Source organism: Acipenser ruthenus, chromosome 1 (genome assembly GCF_902713425.1).
Source record: "Acipenser ruthenus chromosome 1, fAciRut3.2 maternal haplotype, whole genome shotgun sequence".
Taxonomy (NCBI): Eukaryota; Metazoa; Chordata; class Actinopteri; order Acipenseriformes; family Acipenseridae; genus Acipenser; species Acipenser ruthenus.
The window spans coordinates 74,500,186-74,523,782 of NC_081189.1; the positions used below are offsets into that span (position 1 = coordinate 74,500,186).

Here is a 23,597-nt window from a genome sequence, read left to right on the forward strand (position 1 = left end):
CCATTAGGTAATAGTTGCATTTCGTACTTGAAAGGGAACAGTAATGTAGCGTGACTTTTGTACTAAAGCAGGGTCAGCTGTTGCAGGAAAAACTAATTTTTATTTCTCAAACTGACCAGAAAGGTGAAAACGGAACGCATAGAAATACTTGGGACTGTAATTAGGAAGTGAATTGCTGATGATAAAAAATGAAATTTTTTGAGAATTCAAAATTAACTGTACTGTAGCTTACTTGTCAGCAGTAAAATAAACTGCCATTCAGTAAATTTAGCTCTCAGATTGTGATCTTGAAAATATCTAAAATATCGTGCAATGTGCTTGCTGTGGTGTATTTAATATTGTAAATAGCAGAACAAACACGCCTTTATACACCTCATCCTGTCCCGCAATTTTGAACTTGTTTTTTACTGAAAAATAAATGGTAACACATGTAATCATAAGAGCTGTCTGTTACGGTACATTCTGTCAGATCAGGATGACTAATGCTGAGGATGGGAGCTACAGCATGCTGTTTCCCATATTACAACTGTACACAATTAAAGGTGCGGTCACCAATTCCACAAACCCTGGTCACTGGTGATGCCTATCTCCACGCCAGTGATCTTGTTTTTTGTTGTTTTTGTGCCCCCTGTTTTAAATAAGGTTCATTCAAATGTTAGGGTTAATTTGACCACTAAAAAGTAATCTCCATATAGGGCTTGCAAAAAAAGATGTCGCATTTCAATTTAAAGGTGCAATCACTCTTTTATCCGATTTCTTTATTTCTAAGCCATTGTGAAATCATAAAAGGAATATTAAGTGGAATTGTTTTTTTCTTGTCAGGTTTTATACACTACTTTAGCCCAGAATCAGATGGAACACCATCAGCTGGCTGCTCAGTATGAAATGGATTGCTTTGAGGAGAGCAGGAAGCAAGAGCTTCTAGTCAAGAAGATACAATTTCTGACAGGCGATGGCTCTATAAAGTACAATGACCAATGTGAAACTGATAGATTGTCTGGACTACTTGAAAAGAGAGACATGCAATTGCAGGTGGGTCTTGATGGAGTTAAATGTGCTCATTATGTGTTTGCAATAAAATACTCATTTTAGGGAAAAACTCCTCATCCTTGCCTGTCATACTGGAGTGCTTCTGTTTTCACCCGCTGTATTTTTATTTAATGTATTGTGTTTGTTTTGTAGGAAATTAGCCAGATTTTATCAGAGATGGAACACGGTTTTATTAAAACTGACACAGAACTACAACAGGAACTACAGGATCGGGAGAAAATGAAAGCGAAACTAATGGCTTTGGAAAATGCATCTGTCCCTGATGTAATGGAAATATTAAGCCAGGAGAAAACTAGAATAAAGCAGAACATTGAGCTTGCATCACAGGCCCGAAAGGTAATTTACCATATACCTGAAATACTTCCAAGATAACTTATTGTCTCTGAACCAGTTTCTAATCCCTGTAGTTTCCCTTTTGACTACTGTATGTGCTTTGATTGTTGAATCTGAGAAGTGTATCGCCACAGCAGATTTTTCTAAGCGAGTAGTTTTCACATTGCCAACATATCAAATAAAAAATTATACTGAGAAGAGACCCTTGAAAATGACTTTGTATTCACATAAATTATTAATATTACTGATTTTGCATGAGTCTTACTTCTTTTAATTAATTAGTCTGCATGTTTACCAGCGTGCCAGTTGTGTGCTTATAAGTAGGGCTTCTGTTTTTCTGTGTTTATTTTTAGCTATTTTAGTTTTCTGTAGATACCCTGAAATTTGTTTTTTTTCTTTCACTTTTTTATTACTGAATGAGATTATTGTTTTCGGTTACTTTCCACAATTGGGCAGTTTTTCCTGTCACAATATGTGACACTAGTACCTTCTTTCTTTTGTCATCTTCCACAACAAAATCCTTATGGTCACGGGTATATTCTTCTGGGGTTTTTGTGTGTCTGTCTAAGCATTGCCACAAGTACTTCTGTTTTAAATCCCAAAGTGTGTACAATCCTCCCTTTCTGACTCCTATAGCTTTACATCCTGTGAGCAAGAACAATCCTCCGTGTCTAATTGGTATCTAATTGTGATCTCGTTTTAAATCTGTACAATCCTCCCCGTCTGCAGTCTCCAATAGAAATGTAGGACTTTGCTGCCACTCAGTGGTTTGGGTGGGTTTAAAGCATTCAGTTTGTAGTCGTGTAATTGTAATAAAGTGCATATTTTATTATCCATCTGCGCTAAACATTTTTTTTGTTTGTTTTGTTTTTAGAGCCTGGCATTAAAGTTTACTGATTTTGATAAAAAAAGAAAAGCTTTCAGATTCCAGTCAAATAAACAGCTAGAAGAAGAAAAGAAAAAAAGTCAAAATCTCATTCAGCAATTGGATTCCCTTACAAATGTAGTTCCTAAAAGTGGTGCAGCTTTATTACTGCAAGAAGAAAACCAGAGGCTTATGGATAAACTTGGAGCAAATGAAAAGGAAATGAAGGTACTTTTTATATTTTAAGATGTGTGGGTTTGAACATGCAGTCCTTTTTTTCAAGGCTTGTCCATTCCTTGTGGAATTTCCAAGTGCATGTGGCTTGTCATAAGCATAAAACACCTGTGACTTCAAAAACACGCTGTCATCGATTTTAATAAGTAGACAAATGTTTTAACATAACTTTTTACCAGAGTTCGCAGCAGCTTTTCTGTTCATGCGTTCCTGAAACACACATGACCAAAATATTGCATCACATCCATCAGATACTAAACGAAGTTATTAACACAAAGGCTAAAAAACTCCAGGGATGTGCATTTTGGCACATTTTTATGAACGTTTAAATGCTGTGCTATATCATAGTTTAAACAATCTATGTCTGTCTGTAGATATGCATATGAATACAGACACACTTTTCTTTATGCTAGTATATACTAACAGTAGACCGTTCCCATGACAACGAAACAGGATTCTAAGCAGTGTTTGTTGCCTTCATCTACATGTGTTTTCATCTTTTTCTACAATCCATTAACAGCAACAGCATTGCCGTGTCTGTGTCTTTCAAGCGAAAATGTATATGCATTTGTTTGTCCAGCAGCTTTTTTACACACACTACAGTATATCTTGCCGTCTCGATAAACAAGCCACGGGTACTTCATCTCCCATTCAGAATTATAAGAACGTATTTTTCGTTTGCGGTTTTCTGCATTACTACTGCTTGCAACTGCTTTGGTCACTGTAGTACAGGGGCCAGTTGTACTAAACGGGTCCGATCCTGGATCCAGGCTCCGATCTTGCTCCTATGACGTATTGGGTTGCACTAAAAGGATCAGTGCTGATCCTGAGCTCAGTTTCGGCTCAAAATCTGATCCTATTTTGATCATGCTTCAGACCGAGATCAGATCAAACGTTTTTAAAATTGACCATGCATCATCAAAATACATAATTGAAACCTTTTTAAAATTGCTAAAATTATATTTAAATAAGCACTATACTGAATTTGTATAATTAACGATAACGTAATAAACTTTAAAACCTGCTTGCAAGGATATCCTGCAAGCTGTGTGGAGTAGTGGTTACTACTCGGAGGGTCGTGGGTTCAATCCCAGATGGGGGACACTGCTGCTGTACCCTTGAGCAAGGTACTTTACCTAGATTGCTCCAGTTAAAACCCAACTGTATAAATAGGTAATTGTATGTAAAAATAATGTGATATCTTGTAACAATTGTAAGTTGCCCTGGATAAGGGCATCTGCTAAGAAATAAAATAATAATAATTATTATTATTATTATTATTATTATTATTATTATTATTATTATTATTATTATTATTATTATTATTATTATTATAATATCCAAAAATATTTATTTCAGATTGAAATGGAGATCATTTAACTTTTTAGAAAACATTAAGCAACAATGCATTTAAAAGTAGCTGTAACAGTACTGTATTAAGATAATATCAATTAGAAAAAAAAAAAACCTTTGTACAATATTAGTTTAGTTGTGTTTAGCGATATCTGACTTTTCTGTTTTCACTGTATAGCTACAGAAAGAAAATAGACCTGACTACGTAATGAGGTTTCATAAATATTATTTCTACGTTTTGTGTGTTGACAAAGTCATACTGGCGTTATCATGTTATTGATTTACAATTAAATCATTGATTTAATTAGATTTAACGTTGTATTTTTTTTTTAATGCATAGGACGGTAATTTTTTTCCCCCCAATTCCTTTTTTCTCAATAACTTAAGCTTACCTTTTGACAGCCTCAATCTCCCTCTGTCTGCGACATTTTCTAGTTGCAGCTGTCTGTCAGCACTTGATTACATTTGCTCCATATGTGTTGATAATTTGCCCTGAACCGACGCTGCAGCTGTGATTACGGTAACATTCTTTTTTAGAAGTTAAAAAACAAAACAAAAACAGATACCGGTATTAATATACTTGATCTGTTTTTATAGAATCGCTGGAGTTTTAAATTTATACATGTATAGTAGTTGCTTCTGATTTATGTTGTTTAAATTAAATGCACTTCATTTTCTGACATTCAGAATCTCAAATCTCTGCGCCACGCATATTCGCTTCTCATTGGTTAGTTTCCCTAGTTACGGCTGCGCAGCTCCAGGATCTGATCCAGATTTCGCATCTGTGGAGCTTGATCCTGAACCGCCTAGTACAATGCCGTTTCATGATCCGGCTCCAGTGAGCCCGGATCTGATCCTGTTTTTTTTATCTTGTTAGTACAACCGGCCCCAGTAGTCTCCGGCTAAGAGAAACCTCCCTCAGGAAGCAAGCAAAGTGCTGTTGGCCGATCGCCGCCAAGGGGGCAGAGGGCTTAGGTCGGCCAGGGTGTCCTCGGCTCACCGCGCACCAGCGACCACTGTTATCTGGCCGGGCACTTGCCTGTAAGCTGCCGAGAGCTGCGTTGTCCTCCGACGCTGTAGCTCTCAGGTGACTGCATGGTCGGTGTGCAGTGTGAAAAGAAGCGGTCGGCTGACAGCACACGCTGCAGCAGACAGCGTGTGATTGTCTTCGCTGCTCCCGAGTCAGCACGTGGGTGGTAGGGTGAGCTGAGCCTAAAAATAATCGGCTATTCCAAATTGGGGAGAAAATGATAAAAACAATTGGCAAGTTCTAAATTGAAAAAATAAATAAAAACAGTCTATTAAGACAAAAAATTAAACAGTGTAATTTAGAAAACTTTATTGAACATTTTATATACATTTTACTTTTTTTTTAAACACCCTCATTGAAATAAAAAGGCAGACATTTTTTTAATTAACTGTGTCCCGGTGTCATGAAAAATAGTGTCCTAAGTTCACTCTGATTGGTTGGACTGTATAGTGCTGTCACGCCACCAGCCTATTCTCCACGCCCCTAACCCTAAATCCTAGGACAATATTTCACAGGGACACTATTTCACATGAAAACGGGGCACAGTCCATTGAACAGAAGCCAGGGTGTTCCACTTCACTATAGAAACCCCTCAAAACTCCCCACTGTCCATTTCCCACATATACTGGGGCGAAGTCTTTGTATAGGTCCCGCGGTTACAGGACATTACCGCGATTCCACCACTGCATGATCCAGTACGGCACAACCCAACCACCGCCTGACCCAATACAGCACAACCCCATCACCGCAGGACACCTTTATAGCGACAGACCACCACCGCGAGCCCTGTTACAGCGCATCACCGCGCACAACTTTGTAGCTATACTTGCTGCCTGCCCGAGATGCATTCAGGGTCTGAAGTTATTGTGAAGTAGCTGCATGGTTTGTTTCAAGCTATTTTTTTTTTTTTTTTTTTACACATTACCTTAACAAGTTGCTCTTCTTCAGTAAAGACTTATTTTCCATGCAGAGTTTCGATAAAGGACACTTCAGAAGCAATTCATGTTCAAAGCACTTTTTAAAAAATTTTTATTATTTGTCATACAGTACCAAAATATAAATAGTCAAAACAAAGTGAAACAACATACTGCTTCCCTCTCTAACAAAAATAGTTCCAGTGTCACACTAATATCTGCTCGGTTGGAAAATAAAACTTAAAAAAAATACATTATTAATAATAATAATAATAATAATAATAATAATAATAATAATAATAATAATAACTAGATGGTAACTTTACAAGTAAAGTTGTGGGTCTTGTTTGAGGAAAAGTGGTCAATTTCAGTTTATAAAAAGCTAGAAAATTTAGTTGGTGTGGTTACTAAAACAGGAGTACCTCTTGATTTGGTAAAAGTTATTTCTGCTTTGATTTCATATTTGAATAGCAGAGAAGTAGAGGAAGATGTCATACCCTCTAACTTTTTGTCTAGCTTGTTGGGAAAGTGGTCAAAGTAGCTGATTTGTGTCAAAAGTTTACAGAAAATAGAATGTTGGAAGTCTGGGAGTTTTAGAATGTTGAAAAAAGCCCCATTTAAAGTGAATGAAGATGGACAAAAAAAGGACAAAAAGCTTTATAGTTTAAAAAGTATAAAATATGTAAAAAAGTTGTATACAAGCGCACTATACCAGACTGGTCTACATGTTTTAAAGTTTGAACAGCGTTTCTAGCTTAAAAAGTGTAAGAGGAGTAGCGTGCCAAAGAATAATAATAAGACAAAGTAGTAGTAGAAGTATGTCGAAGATTTAAAGTGGGGACTCTTGCTTTGCAAGCCCAACTAATAATAACACTGCACTGTATCCTCTCTATACTAAGGTTGGGGCTTGCTCAGGTCCCTGCCTTTAACTAGTGCTCACTGTTTGTTTTTACTTGCTGGATTTACCGGTTTACTACTGAAATGAAATAAATGCTTCTCTCTCCTGAAGCCGTCCTTGCTTCACTTTGTCAAGTTGCCTCTTGCATGCCACTCGCTTCAGGAACAGCAGCTCCGGTAAAGTTTCGCCACACACACTACAATGTCAGGATCCATATTCCTCTCTACCCGCTTTCGTCAGCCATTCTCCTGAAAAAACAAGGAACCGAGGAGACAGTATAGTTCCATTTTAACTGTTTGGCAGCCCCGTAAGACCCACCCCCCCAACCAATCAGAGATCGCCAGCCAACACAACCCTACCTGGCCTCTCCATGTTATTGCCATGATTGACAGGTGGGATCAAACGGGGTCTCCGACCCACCCGGCAGGTTACACATGCGCCCGAGAGCCAAATACAAGCCTTCCCTGTCACAGGCTTATTTATTTATGTATTTCTTGCATAGGGTATTTTAGTAGCTTCAGTATTTTTTATAACCTTGCTTATAAAACCACTTCGTATAAACCACTTTTTATGAGTCAAATGGCAATGATCTGAAACGTTGAATGAAGAGGTCTCTACAGGTCTCTGCTTATTTTTTCCTATTTTGTCAAAGTTAACTGTAAGATCTAATAACCTGTTTACATGATTTTCCCTTAATCCAAGTTTTTTTTTGTTTTTGTTTCCAAAAATCAGCAAATGCAATTAAAAATTAAAGAGCTTCAAGGCGCCTTCAGTATAGCTGAAGAAAATGCATTGGAACATGGGAGGAAGACAAATGCATTGCAGGTAGAGCTGAAGGAACTAGAAGCAAAACTGACTGAAAAAGAGAATGCCATCAAAAGTCTGAAGATGAATCTGGTACATACTGAGGTATGTCATCTTGTCAGGTTGAGTAGACATTTTACATTAATTGCAATTCCCTTTTAGATTAATGTTTAATAAATTAAGAAACTGAGCTGGAATAAGAAGAATGATTAATAAGAGAATGCCATTGCTTGTGTAGCTGATACTGAAAGGTAGCTTAAGTGCACCACTATTGGAAAATCAAGGTTGCCTACAGATGTTGAAAGTCAGCATTTAAATTTAGAACAAAAGTAACACATTGTAAAACCTTGCCTTGGGCGATCTTAAGAGTAAGACAATGTGCAGTTTGTTGTTTTGATCATATTTAATGACCGATAGAGCTGTATTTTAGGCAGCCAAGAAACTCTCTTACTAAAATTGTATCCACCTGTAACATCTCTTTTTCTGTTTAGGCAAAAGTTAAGAAAGGGGCGGCCCCATACACAGAAGAACTTGAACATCTTAAGAGAAAGGTTGTAAAAATGGAGTTTGAGAGGACTGGCTTATCAAGAACATGCCAACAGGAGTAAGATACTGTGTTTCTCCTTGTAAATTAATTGCATCTGCTTTATTTTTATTTTTATTTTCAAGTACTAATGTATACATGTCTAGTTATTAGTGTATCCCTTGTTTTAGTGTTCCTATTTTAGCAACTTGTATATTATTTATTTATTTATTTATTTATTTATTTATTTATTTATTTATTTGCAGACACCCCTATCCAGGGCAACTTAAAATTGTTACAGAATATCACAGTACAAAGTATCACAGTATAAAATATCACATTACAGAATATCATAATACAGATAAGAGCAGTTATGAAAGTACAGTAAGATAATATTTAAGTAAGAGCAAAATAAAGAATACAGTGAGGTATAAGTAAGAGCAAGTTTGACCAAGAGCAGTTATAACTTACAACAATATCATATGGGAGATACTGAAATTGAAGAAGGGATCTATGAAAAAGACCTAGGAGTTTATGTCTTCATCTAGACAATGTGGGGAAGCTATAAAAAAAGGCCAACAAGATGCTCGGATATATTGTGAGAAGTGTTGAATTTAAATCAAGGGAAGTAATGTTAAAACTTTACAATGAATTAGTAAGACCTCACCTAGAATATTGTGTTCAGTTCTGGTCACCTCGTTACAAAAAGGATATTGCTGCTCTAGAAAGAGTGCAAAGAAGAGCAACCAGAATTATCCTGGGTTTAAAAGACATGTCATATGCAGACAGGCTAAAAGAATTGAATCTATTCAGTCTTGAACAAAGAAGACTACGCGGTGACCTGATTCAAGCATTCAAAATCCTAAAAGGTATAGACAATGTCGACCCAGGGGACTTTTTTGACCTGAAAAAAGAAACAAGGACCAGGGGTCACAAATGGAGATTAGATAAAGGGGCATTCAGAACAGAAAATAGGAGGCACTTTTTTACACAGAGAATTGTGAGGGTCTGGAACCAACTCCCCAGTAATGTTGTTGAAGCTGACACCCTGGGATCCTTCAAGAAGCTACTTGATGAGATTCTGGGATCAATAAGCTACTAACAACCAAATGAGTAAGATGGGCTGAATGGCCTCCTCTCGTTTGTAAACTTTCTTATGTGTTTATGTAAATATTTGCTTATATGAGGAAAGTCCAGTAAGAACATGTAGTTAGTATGATAAAGGATGAGAATGATTTCCCAATATGAGCAATTACAAAAAATGTGAGTACGGTTACCTATAAGAGTAAAATCAAATACAAGGTACAGTTATAGTTAGGAGCAGTAGTTGAGTGCTGCAAGGTATGTTCAATGCAGGTACAATCTGATGCAAGAACTAGTGTAATTGGGTGCCAATAAGTCAAGTATAGTTGAGAGTTAAGGTTTACAGATGCTGTGTGAACAGGTGTGTCTTGAGGAATGCGCCGGAAGGTGGTCAGGGACTGAGCAGTCCTGATTTCCGTGGGTAGGACGTTCCACCACTGAGGGGCAAAGGTGGAGAAGAAGCAGGCTCTGGAGGTGGAGGAGTGGAGGGGGTGTACAGCTAGTCTGCTGGAGGTGGAGGAGCAGAGGGTGCGACGGGGGTGTAGGGAGAAATGGTAGTCTGGAGATAGGAGGGAGCAGAAAGGTCAAGACAGCATATATAGCAGACTAACCCTTGTCGTCCTTAATCAATGCTACTGTACACACAACAAAATGCTACTGCACACACAAAACTGACCCCATTTATTCTTATGTCTCTGCAGGATTGATTCATTAAAAGCACATCTGGAACACAAAGAGGACACTCTGAGAAGCCTCAGAGAAAAACTCAGGAGGATACAACAGGACCATGATGAAACAAGTTAGTATGTTTCTGAAAAATGTTACTGGAAAGCTGGACTATAAGTCAGAGCTGTCTGGCAAATACTGGCTTAAAGAACCATACGATCAGTTGATATTTTGCATCTCAAGGAGCCATCCGTTGGACAGCCCTGATTTAATTTATAACTGGACATACCCGTAAACTGTCCATAGGTTCATAATGTAAAACTTCAGCTATAATCGCTACTTATGAAATGGTTATGCTGCTATGGTTGGGTCATGTGACAAGCACTTATTCCAATACAGGGAATTCTTTGGGACAGTTATCAAAACAGGAAAAAAGTGAAAGCGCGTCCACGCAGTATTTGCTGTGTGCTGCATAAATCACAAATAAGTAGTGCTAGGATGAACACAGGATTTTTATGTTCGGATATTTGCTCATAATTTTAAATATTCATTCGGATATTCGTTCTTTTTCAGAAAGTAATAAAAGCCATTATATTGCTCAGAACCAGGGATGGCGCTTTTTTTTTTGTGTGTGTGTAGTACCGTAGTTGTAGCTCTACAGTACCTCCAAACTGTAAATTTAAGGATGTTGGAATTGGTGGTTTTTGAATAGTTACATACCAAACTAAATTACTCAATCTTAAATGAATACATATACAAAGCAAATTATTTATCATTGTGGCATCCTCTAAATGTGAACTAAAAGAATTTAGCGATGTAGTGTGCCAGAGAAAAATACCCCTCACTCACCCCAGTCATTCTTTTTTTTTACTTTCCTTTCGGACAGTCCAAATACACACAGTTGTTACTTAGGACTAATTTTCTTTTTATAGTGGGTTCAATTGTTAAAGTTCCTGATTGCACCACCAAATAAACCTGGTTTCAGCGGGTCTTCACACAATGCTGAATTATCTATTTGGGACCCCATGCACTGTCATCAGAATTGCTGTTACATCTTCACTCCATTTATGCACCACAGAATTGGGGGCAAGCGCCGTTTGCGCTTGCACTCGCATTTGTGCTGTGATCAGAATACAGCCCTAAGAGTTTGTTTATAGACAGTAAGAGTTTAATAAGGTTTTTAAAACATACTTTTCATCTCTTCCTTGAGAAACTATATAAAATAGCTAGTAAATGGGTGGAATTTTTTATTTATTTATTTTTTTAAATCAAGTGATATAAATCAGTAATTTAAATCGATTTGATTTAAATCAGCCAACCCGTCTCAGAACGCGGCAGAGACCGCATAGCAGCAGGGGTGTGTGGCCCCTGTGCGTGTGCCTTTTATTTTACAGCAAGACGTTGCACTGTAAAACGTTAAAGTAAAAAAAATCCCAGGAGTAGAGTAGAGTAAGGCCTTACTTTACCACAGTAAATGAACAACAAAACAAAGGATGCCAAATAGCAGTTCAAGTTAAAAGTTATTTTGTTTATTCCCAAAATAAATGGTACATAAAGTTGACACCATATTTTATTTATTTCAGATAATACAAACGTGTAAATGGCGTTGAAAAACCTTTTTTAGCTTGTTTAGTACATTCCACATAACAAAGTCGCAACAAAAAATATATAATATATACATAATCTATATAAAAATCACTACAAAACATTTCCAGCAAGTTGGGCACAGTTTAAGCGAGGCATTTCAGAATGATGTGAATGCCTTTTTTCTGCCACATGAGATTCTGACTCGCTCTAAAGCAGCACACCTTTTTGACCCAGATGGCTTTCGCATAATCTGGTTTGTTTACTTTTTGCTGTCAAAAACTTTTAAATAGAGTATCAAGAGTTGCTGTGTTGATCCTGTGTTGTGTTTTTATATATTAAATCTCACATATCACACAGAGCTCTTTTTCATTTGCCATTTTTTAAACTGTCGTGCAACTTCTGGTGAGGCGGTAAATAACTGCAAGGTATTTTTATCATTTCTAGAGAATACGAACATCTGATTTTTGTATCTGAAATACATGTAAAATATTCGTTCAGATATTTGTCCCAGCACTACAAACAAGTTTTGATTAATGTATTCATGAATAGTCCACATAGTGCAAAACTCAGGCCTTATTTGAATGACAGATGTTGCAGAACAATTGCCTTATTCTTGCATTTTTAAATACAGGTAGGCAGGGGAGGTCCTTTAAAGTATGTCTTCTGTTTTGTTTTTTAGTGCATGAGGATCACAGAAATCATCACCCCACTCATGCAGGACCTCTATCCTGCAGAAGTGATTTTGGAATTGTACAGAGCACAGCAGTGCTGATGATGAAAGCTGAAAAAGCTAAACTAGAAGCTGAAGTACAGCAGCTGAAGAAGAAAAATGATCATCTTGATAGGTAATTTTTAAAGATGCAACAATTTAATAAATGCATCGATTTTTATTGGTCATCCGTCCTTAAAATGCTTCTGCCATAATTAAAGGTAATGTTAATTAACAAGCATATTTTAGATTGAAATTACTTCTGTTAAAACATAGTATTGATTTAATCATAGTAATAATATTCAAGTCTTATTTTCAGTTAATTGAACTAAAGTCCTTCAGGTTTTTTGTTCATTTGAATGTACGTTGTAATTTGCTGTTTTATATTATGCATTGTTTGTAGCGTTTAGTTATTGGATGTTCTGCTAAAAATTCTGTTCCTGATTTTGAAAAATGAAATGTTTTTTGTAGGCCTATTCTGTAAAGCATGGAATTTATTCACAGGAGAGAGAGAGAGAGAGACTATATTGGAACGAAGCTGCATTAACACAGTTTAATTTGCATTTGTCCATAATGACCTTTCTGTTTTATCTGTTTTCCTAGTATTGTCTTGAACCTGCAAGATGAGGTTTCCAAATGGAAGGCCAGGGCAAGGAAACATAAAGACTCATCAAAGGCTATGCATTCCTTGACTGATATAGAAAGACATTCCAAATGTCTACCTTTGTCTCCAGTAAAACAACAAGTTTCCGTACCTCAGACTCCATCTCCACGTAGAAAGCTTGCTTCCTCTGAAACACTGGTGCTCAATTCCCCTAAAAGTAAATTCTTTGACTCCCGACCTGATTCGATGTCTATGTCTCGTCCAACACAGTTCTTTGACAACTCCAGTCTGGGAACGGTACCAGGTAAGTTTGTGTGTTCGTTATAGTGTTACCTTTAGCATTTGTCAGTGTAATACATAAGTTACTTGTTTTTAGTGCAGTTTTTTCCCCTCCTTAGTGTGCTTTCTGTAATCCTTCAAATATCTATTCTGGGTGATGTTTACTAGAAATAACGGAATGGACAGAAAATGCAACTAGTGAATCCGAGAGTTGTCCGGCAGTGGGTAATTCTGTTTTTGTTTTTAGTTTGTTCTGAACACACAACAATGTTCATATAATCTGCACGGCACCTAGGCACATTCTATTGAGATGTGGGTACCCCCTTATTATTATTATTATTATTATTATTATTATTATTATTATTATTTATTTCTTAGCAGATGCCCTTATCCAGGGCGACTTACAATTGTTACAAGATATCACATTATTTTTTACATACAATTACCCATTTATACAGTTGGGTTTTTACTGGAGCAATCTAGGTAAAGTACCTTGCTCAAGGGTACAGCAGCAGTGTCCCCTACCAGGGATTGAACCCACAACCCTCCGGTCAAGAGCCCAAAGCCCTAACCACTACTCCACACTGCTGCCCTTAAGACGACTTTTCTAATTGTAGTCTTCCAAAGCATGAGAAAAGGAGGAAAGAAAATGTTGAGTCTTAACTGCAGTATGTTTGTACCTTTTTCTCGCTCATGCCCTATTTAGCTTGTATGGTACTTGGAAATGCACCAAATTCAGTTCACTGGTTCACTGGTGGTATCATTACACTAGTCATGGGGAATTTGACTCAAAATGGTTCATGCTATACATTTTCACAATGGGTGCACCTTTTTGCATTTGGATTAATGGTAACCTAATAGTGCCTTGTCAATGTCTTGGGTCATCTCTTTGTCAGGTCGCAAATAGAGTGATTATTTCCCCACAAGTAGATGCCTGCTAAATGAAATGGGACTCTTAAAGTTAATTTGTTAAGTCACTTAAATTCCAATCCAAAATATCTTCTAAACTCAGTTTTAAAAAAAAAAAAAGAAAGAAAAAGCTAAATTGTATGGTCAAAGTAATTGCTTGCAAAGTAATTGGGCATATATGGGCAAAGTAATCTTGCAGTTGCTGGTTTAGTAACCTACCAATGAGTGTGTGATATAAAACTGCTTTTTTTTTGTTTTGTTGAAGATACAGTGCCTTGCGAAAGTATTCGGCCCCCTTGAACTTTGCGACCTTTTGCCACATTTCAGGCTTCAAACATAAAGATATGAAACTGTAATTTTTTGTGAAGAATCAACAACAAGTGGGACACAATCATGAAGTGGAACGAAATTTATTGGATATTTCAAACTTTTTTAACAAATAAAAAACTGAAAAATTGGGCGTGCAAAATTATTTAGCCCCTTTACTTTCAGTGCAGCAAACTCTCTCCAGAAGTTCAGTGAGGATCTCTGAATGATCCAATGTTGACCTAAATGACTAATGATGATAAATAGAATCCACCTGTGTGTAATCAAGTCTCCGTATAAATGCACCTGCACTGTGATAGTCTCAGAGGTCCGTTTAAAGCGCAGAGAGCATCATGAAGAACAAGGAACACACCAGGCAGGTCCGAGATACTGTTGTGGAGAAGTTTAAAGCCGGATTTGGATACAAAAAGATTTCCCAAGCTTTAAACATCCCAAGGAGCACTGTGCAAGCGATAATATTGAAATGGAAGGAGTATCAGACCACTGCAAATCTACCAAGACCTGGCCGTCCCGCTAAACTTTCAGCTCATACAAGGAGAAGACTGATCAGAGATGCAGCCAAGAGGCCCATGATCACTCTGGATGAACTGCAGAGATCTACAGCTGAGGTGGGAGACTCTGTCCATAGGACAACAATCAGTCGTATACTGCACAAATCTGGCCTTTATGGAAGAGTGGCAAGAAGAAAGCCATTTCTTAAAGATATCCATAAAAAGTGTCGTTTACAGTTTGCCACAAGCCACCTGGGAGACACACCAAACATGTGGAAGAAGGTGCTCTGGTCAGATGAAACCAAAATCGAACTTTTTGGCAACAATGCAAAACGTTATGTTTGGCGTAAAAGCAACACAGCTCATCACCCTGAACACACCATCCCCACTGTCAAACATGGTGGTGGCAGCATCATGGTTTGGGCCTGCTTTTCTTCAGCAGGGACAGGGAAGATGGTTAAAATTGATGGGAAGATGGATGGAGCCAAATACAGGACCATTCTGGAAGAAAACCTGATGGAGTCTGCAAAAGACCTGAGACTGGGACGGAGATTTGTCTTCCAACAAGACAATGATCCAAAACATAAAGCAAAATCTACAATGGAATGGTTCACAAATAAACATATCCAGGTGTTAGAATGGCCAAGTCAAAGTCCAGACCTGAATCCAATCGAGAATCTGTGGAAAGAACTGAAAACTGCTGTTCACAAATGCTCTCCATCCAACCTCACTGAGCTCGAGCTGTTTTGCAAGGAGGAATGGGCAAAAATTTCAGTCTCTCGATGTGCAAAACTGATAGAGACATACCCCAAGCGACTTACAGCTGTAATCGCAGCAAAAGGTGGCGCTACAAAGTATTAACTTAAGGGGGCTGAATAATTTTGCACGCCCAATTTTTCAGTTTTTTATTTGTTAAAAAAGTTTGAAATATCCAATAAATTTCGTTCCACTTCATGATTGTGTCCCACTTGTTGTTGATTCTTCACAAAAAATTACAGTCTCATATCTTTATGTTTGAAGCCTGAAATGTGGCAAAAGGTCGCAAAGTTCAAGGGGGCCGAATACTTTCGCAAGGCACTGTATAAAGAATATTTATAGTTAAAGCTACCATACTACTTTGAATTAAAGCCGGCCTTGAATAAGCGCTGCTCTCAGTAATGAAACATGTCAATTGTTTTCCCTACCCCAGCTCAAATAAATGCAGCACTTAATAAAGAAATGCATACAAATCACAGTATGGCAAAACATTACAAATGAAACAAAATGAAAAGTAATACTTTTTAGTTGTAATGCAGGAGCTGTATGATTGTATTATTTAGGTTTCTTAAATTAATTTCTGTTTTGGTTGTATGCACGGTACTTGGCTAATAAAGAGACACTGCAGAATCCTGTTCCAGATAGGAAGTTAGGAGAGTGGGGGGTGTGGCATTTTGGAGCGTCAATAGGGAACATAAGCTAGTGTAGCTCTCTCTGTGGCGTTGCTGTTTAGGGGATAGCCACAGGATCAACTCATCTTCCTCACCGAAGCCCTGTCTGGATCAGGAGACCAGGAGTGTCTAGTCTTGTTGGCTGAAGAGAAAGAAATGCACCGTATATTAAAGAATTCAGCACTGCAACCTCTTAGAAACTGTTGTAAGAAAAGACAAAAAATAAACCAACCTCCTCGGTGTTGAATTGACATTTCTCTTTTGTTGTTAGTTTCCTCTCCGCGCTACACTGGTATGTGTCCTCACCTAGTCAAATAATGATTTGATCTGCAAGCTCAACAGCTTTCAAATTAACATTGTAGGACTTATTTGCCATCCTGATCAAGTTGTATCTGCAGAAATAAACGATAATATACGCCTCCCTCAAATGCCATAAAAAATTGCGCCTTTCGTACCATAGTACTTCTAATTACCGGCGGCCTTGAATAAGCACCGCGGCTGTTTTTAGCAATTTAAAATAAATGCTGTGGCATTAATTCAAAGTAATATGGTATTTCAAATATTTGCATACATTGAAACACCTGATCTATTTCCCAGAAACCTAGTTTGTTTGCTAGTTGTTGTGTTTTTTTTTTTGTTTTTTTTTTTAATGGATGGCTGATTTTGTATATACTAGTTTATGTTTAGAAATTAATTTTACAATCCTTTTTAAATAGTCATATTTACTTAATTTTGTATTCTTTTTAGGTCTAGACTCTACAAAAGAAGCTGGAAGTGAAACTCAAGACTGGTGGGCTTCAGTCCCTCAAAAGAATGATACTGTTTCACAGTGTCAAACTCAGTAAATAAGAGCGGGGATTCAACAACTTCTCAGCATTGCTGCAGTATTCACCGCTTTTGTTCTACATATGTAGGCTTGCTCACTTAAAAGTATTAGGTTTTTTGTTAAAGCATCATGATGTAGTGTGCATTGATAGCATTTTTAATTTCTAACATGAAAGATATTTAACATGAAAGATATTTGATGGTTAAATCAAATAATGTTATACAAAGTATATGTGGCTAAATTGAAAAGGTTGTAAATGCTTCGGACTATTCCTATAGTTTATCTTGGATACTAGTATCTCGACCCCAATCGATCATGGTGGTGTTGAAAGCTATTGCATTAAGTGACAACGTAGAGTAAGTAGCAGGGTAACTGCAATTTCTTTTCATTGTTAACATCCTGACAACTTTTTACACTCAGAACATTAGCTAAGCTGTTTTCAAAATGGCTGCTCTAGTACACTGATAGTGTAAGGATTATTGCGCACATTGTCAAACACAGCAAGCGCAATCCATGATGTGGTATGGAAAAGAAATGCCAGAACACTTCTTATGGTTTTTCTTTTCTTTTTCTTTTTTTTTTTAAATCACTCTTCCTGCAGTGATTGAGGACAGATCTCAAACCCCAGTGCATTAGAGCGGCCATTTTGAAAAGAGCTTTGAAACAGACTTTTTATAAGTGTAAAAAGTTGTCAGGATGTTAACAATGAAAAAAAAATGACTGGTACATTTATTTAAACAGTTGTAGCAACACATGGGGACGTACAACGCTATATTATTTTGGAACCCTGCTACTTACTCTTTAATGTCACATTAAGCAACTGTTGAGCAATTAATGGGTTATATAATTCAGCGAGAAACCGCCAATGAATATTTCTCTAAAACAGCTGTCCAACCTTTTTGGTTGTCATACAGATTACCAGGGTTTTCTATCAGAGCCATAGGAAAGAAAAAAAACATACGTAGTAACAACTACTCTGAGACACAGCTTTAGTTATTTTCTCATTAAACATGTTGCATGTTTTAAAACACTTCAATATGCTGCATTCTGGCCATACTCTCTTTTGCCTAAGACTAGATTTGGTTGAAACCTAGATCAACATTTAGTCAGTGATATGGCAAAAAAATGTGGTGTTTAATTGTAAGCACTGAAATGACACAGTCCTATGAAGAAAATACATGAGAATGACCCAGTTTTTTTTGTTTTTGAACAATTTATGAAATACTTGACAGACCATTTGCTTTGTCAAGACCAGTAATAAGCCTGTATTTTGAATGACATCCACCAACCTACAGTCCAAGAATTTGGATGGAGAGCATTATGCATGTTGCTCATAAGAGTTCCACCCTTATTGTACATATTTGTCTACTCTTGTCTTTTTTTAATGTTTTTTTGTCATGTTTATTGATGTGTGTTTTGTCTTTTTATATTCTAGAGGGTTGTGTCTTGTTCATAACAACCCCTTGTTTTCCATAATACATCTTTTATACATGTAATCTATTGGGAGAAATTGTAAATCGTAGATAGTAGCTTTTGTATTTAACCCATGAAGTATAATAAACATTAATAAAACAATACCTTGATTTGGTTTACTTATTCATTCATGCTTGTTTTTTTACCAATATAATTGATTAGCATTTATTTTATTACAGATGTCTAGTCTGCCAACTGATCACCCATATTCAGTCTATCAATGTATTTTAGAAAATATGATATCATTCATTGTACAGCAATAGTTCCCTTTCAGGTATGAAATGTAACCATTACCTAATGGGTGTTAACCTCTTTAAGACCTAAATAAGATATAACAACGCTGTTTGCGGAGCCTGTGACGCAGTCATGTCCTGCCCCTGAGGACATAAATGAACTGCACGCACAGATCTTATATTCCTTTCAAGAACTGACCTGACCAGAGGAGCCTATTCAGATAAGTACTTGTTACGTTTTCTGTTATAAAATGTTCACATTATTTTATATTTGATACAGTCGGCGCCACCTAATCGGGATACTGCTAATCGAAATGTATGCTTAAATGGGATACAACTCTGGGAGACGGTTCTTACCAATGCTATTTATATAGTTTAATTGGGATGTCACTTTGTTTTAATTGAACAGAGCAAGACAGGTCGTGTAGTGCAGTGAGTACGTGATTACGCTGTGACTTGCGTAAACCAGGTACTCTTGAAGGAGCTGGAGTCTCCTGTGGCTTCTCAGGCTGCTGTTGCAAAGAAAGTTGGCGTGTCAGCATCGCAGATGCTTCGCCTTGTGATAAGATGTGATTTTAATTTTTCATGTAGAAATAAAAAACAGCAATTCATTTTGTTCACAAATAAGAAATACATTGACCCGTATTTGTAATGATGTATTTAACATTTAATCATAATATGATTTGAATTATTTTTCTTTTCATTAAGAAACAAAGTGTGACTAAGGTCATCTCAACTGCCTCTTTTAATTGGGACAGCCACTTATTCGGGATATTTTTACTTCTCCCGAGGCGTCCCAATAAAGCGGCACCGACTGTATTACAAATAATCGCTGTGCATTACAGGCTGTTTGTTACATCCCGCTGTGGCCTTGTGCCCCGTGTGAAGCCAGCGGTTTGAGTCACCCCTTCTCAGCGATCAAGTCACGTAAGTCGGGTGACTTTGTGCTCTCCCCCCAGGCTGCAATAGCTCCGGCTGGAGTTATTTTTTTCTCTTTGGCTTCAGAGAAAATTACGAGACGGGTTCTATAATTTAAGTGATTGTATTACTGTATGTTAGAAATATTTACATCCCCAGTCAGGTACCAAGCAGGTCTTGTTTGGTCTTGAACATTGCTGCTTGTAGCAGCTAAGGCAGCACCTGTACATTTCTTATTTGTATAATGCCTGGGTTTTATCCCTGTGAGACATGCAATGCCAGTCTGCCTGTGAAGGACAAGTACGACAGATGCTCTTCCTGCCTGGGGCCAGAGCACGCAAAGGAGGCACTGGTAAACCGCAGTTTCTGAGAGTTTTGTGCACATTTCTCAAAGCATACGCTGGAGAAACGTCACTCCCACAGCTCTACAGAGCGCTCTGCATCCCTCACTCCTGTACAGCTCTCTTTTCCATCACGCTCTGTGAGAGCAGGCTTCGTCCTCATCCCATGGCTCTGTGCCAAGGTACAGCGGACGCCAAACACAGGAAAGCCCACATTGGAAGCCATCTTCACGGTCTTTATCTTCTTCTGTGCCTTCTCCCCCGAGGAAAAAGAAGAGGAGGACTCTGAGCAAATGAAGAAGCTTTGGGCAGCAGTTTCTGACCGAGGAACTGTCCTTGCAGAGTTGCTGCATGAACATTTAGCACTGCCTGCTCTGCCTGTCCCTTTGGGGTCCCAGGGGGCTACGAGCACAGATTGGCAGCAGGATGACGCGCTCTCCGTTGCCACCTCTAAGGAGGCAGGCGAACAGGAGCTGGCATTCCCGTATGAAGACGTGGAGTCAGAGAGCATGTCCCCTGCGGTTAAACTTTCCCTTTCAGTAGAGCTTCTGCCATTGATCAAGAGGGTCACTGTAGTCTTGCAGGCGCCCTGGTCTACAAAAGGAGAGTCCCAGCGCCTCAGAGTGGAGGCTCACCCCGAAGCGGGGCTCCTCATTAGGAGAGGTTCGGGAGAGCAGAGAGAGATTTCTTTGCCTCCCAGGAATCAACCCACTGTCCCCTCTGGTTCTCCATTGTAGGAGGCGGGGACCCGCTGGCAATAGATGCCTTGGGCACACTACTACTGCAGTCTTGAAGGAAAAATGATGAGATCTGTGTGTACAGTGTATGCCCTCTGGGGCAGGCACAACTGCGTCACAGGCTCTGACGAGTAGTCTTTGTTATATCTAATCAGGTTACAGGGTCTTTAGGGATAAATACCCATTAGGTAACAGTTATGTTTCTATTTCAGGGAACCAAGGTTATGATAATCTAATGTTTTTTTGGGTTTTTTTCTCACACTCTTAATATGCTGTCATAGGAAAACATGAAACCCAGTTTATATAGATGTGGTTAAGTGACACAGTGGCTCTTTCAACTAAGAAAATAATTGGGTATTTGCTTTTGATTTGGGGACAGGGGCAATATATTTGTTAATCGTATTTTGCTTCAGAAAAAAAGTTATAAAAACTAAATAATGAATACCTAAAGTTAATATTTAAACCATGTCGATGAGTAAATTAATAGCATAAGTAATCACACGGATACAATTCCATGAACCGGTGACGCATGCGCATATCTCACTGGTGAATAGAAGTTATTCACCAGTGAGAAGAATGGCACACTAAAAGCATCTAAGGTTGAGCTGGAGAGATATTTGGAGGAAACACATACAGATTCAAAAAGGCAGGAGCCTATGTCAATTCCGTCAGACATCCCACCTATCAATCCACCAGAATACCAAATGGAGGACTGTGCACCTAAGTGGAAAGAAATAGAGCAAGCTGTGAAAAAAGCAAGGGCTTCATCATCTCCAGGGCCTAATGGAGTTCCGTACAGAGTGTACAAGAGTGCTTCAGGAGTTCTACGAATTCTGTGGAAATTGATGAAAGTGGCATGGGAAAAACAGGTTGTACCAAGAGCATGGCGCCGAGCAGGTGGAGTCTTTATACCTAAAGAAAAAGATTCTACAAGCATCAGTCAGTTTCGTCCCATTTCCCTATTAAACGTAGAAGGCAAGATTTTCTTCAGCATTATTGCTCAGAGATTGTCAGCTTACCTATTAAAGAACTGCTTCATTGACACTTCAATACAAAAAGCGGGCATTCCAGGTTTCCCAGGTTGCTTAGAACACATCAACGTGATCTGGCAACAAATTCAATCAGCTAAAAAGGAGAGGAAGGAGCTCCATGTGACATTCCTGGATTTGGCTAATGCATATGGTTCAGTGCCACATGAACTACTTTGGGCAGCATTTGATTTTTTCAGTGTACCGATGACAATAACAAATTTAGTGAAAGCCTATTTTGGAGATTTGCAATTCAGTTTTTCAACTTCAGAATTCAGCACTACATGGCAATGCCTAGAGGTTGGAATAATGGCAGGATGCACCATTTCTCCACTGGCTTTTACCATGGCAATGGAAGTAATCATTAGGGCATCAAAATGGGTAGTAGGAGGAGAGCGCTTGGCTTCTGGAATGCGACTACCACCAATTCGAGCATACATGGATGATATGACAACCATGGCTACAACAGTAGCCTGCACTAATCGATTATTGGGCAAATTAACCAATAACATTGAATGGGCACGAATGCAATTCAAGCCCACTAAATCAAGGAGCATCTCTATAATTAAAGGCAAAGTAGTAGATAAAACATTCTTCATTAATGGTGAGGCAATACCAACAGTGTCTGAGAAGCCAGTGAAGAGTCTTGGGAGATGGTACGACGGGGATCTAAAGGACACAGTTCGTGTGGGAGAAGTTAGGCAACAAGCAGTGGAAGGGTTGAAGAGCATAGACAGCTGCGCTCTACCAGGTAAACTAAAACTCTGGTGCTTTCAGTTTGGTCTACTGCCGAGGTTGCTGTGGCCACTGACTGTGTACGAGGTTTCTTTGACAACAGTAGAGAAGCTGGAAGCTTTAATCAGTTCATACATCAGGAAATGGTTGGGAGTTCCACGCTGCCTCAGCAGAGTGGGACTTTATGGTAAAGGAATACTGCAGCTACCAGTCTCTGCTCTAACCGAGGAGTTTAAGTGCGCCAAGGTCAGACTGGAAATGACTTTAGTAGAGTCACACGATAAATGCGTAAGGGAGGCAGCACCTGTGTTGAAAACTGGAAGAAAGTGGGTGGCAAAGAAAGCTGTGGAAGATGCAAAGGCTGCCCTTCGAATTGGTGGTATCATGGGGCAAGTTCAGCATGGAAGAGGGGGTCTTGGTTTCAGTTCAACTCCTCCTACATGGCACAAGGCGGCCCCAGCTCAAAGGAGGAAGCTGGTAGTCAACGAGGTGCAAAAGCAGGAGGAGAGGATGAGGTGTATAAAGGCCATTTCCCAGGCCAAGCAGGGAGAATGGATGAGATGGGAGAGTGTGGAACAACGCAAGATTGGCTGGAAAGACCTATGGTCAATGGAACAGAGCAGGATCAGTTTCCTCATCAGGTCAACATATGATGTTCTCCCATCACCACAGAACCTAAACCTCTGGGTAGGAGAGGATCCCTCATGTCCTTTGTGTTCATCACCTGCAACATTAAGGCACATTTTGACAGGATGTAAGGTGGCTCTTAGCCAAGGACGGTTTACTTGGCGCCATGACCAGGTGCTGCGATGTTTGGCCTTAGCATTGGAAGACAAGCGTAACATGACCAATAAGTTGTCACCTGTTCCATCAAAACATTACACACAAAAGACAACATTCCTCCGCCCAGGAGAGCAACCACCAAGAAAAGGTGTTAAAACCAATTCTCGCCCAGGACAACTGGAAGCTGCTAGAGACTGGAAAATGCTGGCAGATGTTGGTCAACGGCTTATTTTTCCACCTGAGATTGCCACCACTAACCTTCGACCAGATATTGTCTTGTGGTCTGGATCAGCACGCCTTGTTCACCTGGTAGAGTTAACAGTGCCATGGGAGGATGCTGTAGATGAGGCGTATGAGAGGAAGAAACTGCGGTATGCTCAACTAGCCACTGAAGCGGAACAGCGAGGATGGAGAGTTCGGGTTTACCCAGTGGAAGT

General features: G+C 38.7%; 1 protein-coding gene across 5 annotated transcripts in view; it reads left to right on the forward strand.

Annotated features, from left to right (window-relative positions):
- Positions 1 to 18,489, forward strand: part of LOC117421008 (centromere-associated protein E) — a 76,364-nt gene extending 57,875 nt beyond the window's left edge. For 4 of the 5 annotated variants that reach the window (XM_059029649.1, XM_059029643.1, XM_059029647.1 and 1 more), the window contains 10 exons: positions 823 to 1,032; positions 1,183 to 1,386; positions 2,258 to 2,476; positions 7,410 to 7,586; positions 7,973 to 8,085; positions 9,789 to 9,886; positions 12,020 to 12,185; positions 12,653 to 12,957; positions 13,101 to 13,157; positions 16,834 to 18,489. In XM_059029649.1, the coding sequence (XP_058885632.1) occupies positions 823 to 1,032; positions 1,183 to 1,386; positions 2,258 to 2,476; positions 7,410 to 7,586; positions 7,973 to 8,085; positions 9,789 to 9,886; positions 12,020 to 12,185; positions 12,653 to 12,957; positions 13,101 to 13,157; positions 16,834 to 16,931 (1,647 nt within the window). In that variant the 3' untranslated portion in view covers positions 16,932 to 18,489. The remainder of the gene's footprint in view (positions 1 to 822; positions 1,033 to 1,182; positions 1,387 to 2,257; positions 2,477 to 7,409; positions 7,587 to 7,972; positions 8,086 to 9,788; positions 9,887 to 12,019; positions 12,186 to 12,652; positions 12,958 to 13,100; positions 13,158 to 16,833) is intronic. The other variant, XM_059029650.1, reaches the window with a different exon arrangement.
- The last annotated feature ends 5,108 nt before the right edge of the window (positions 18,490 to 23,597 follow it).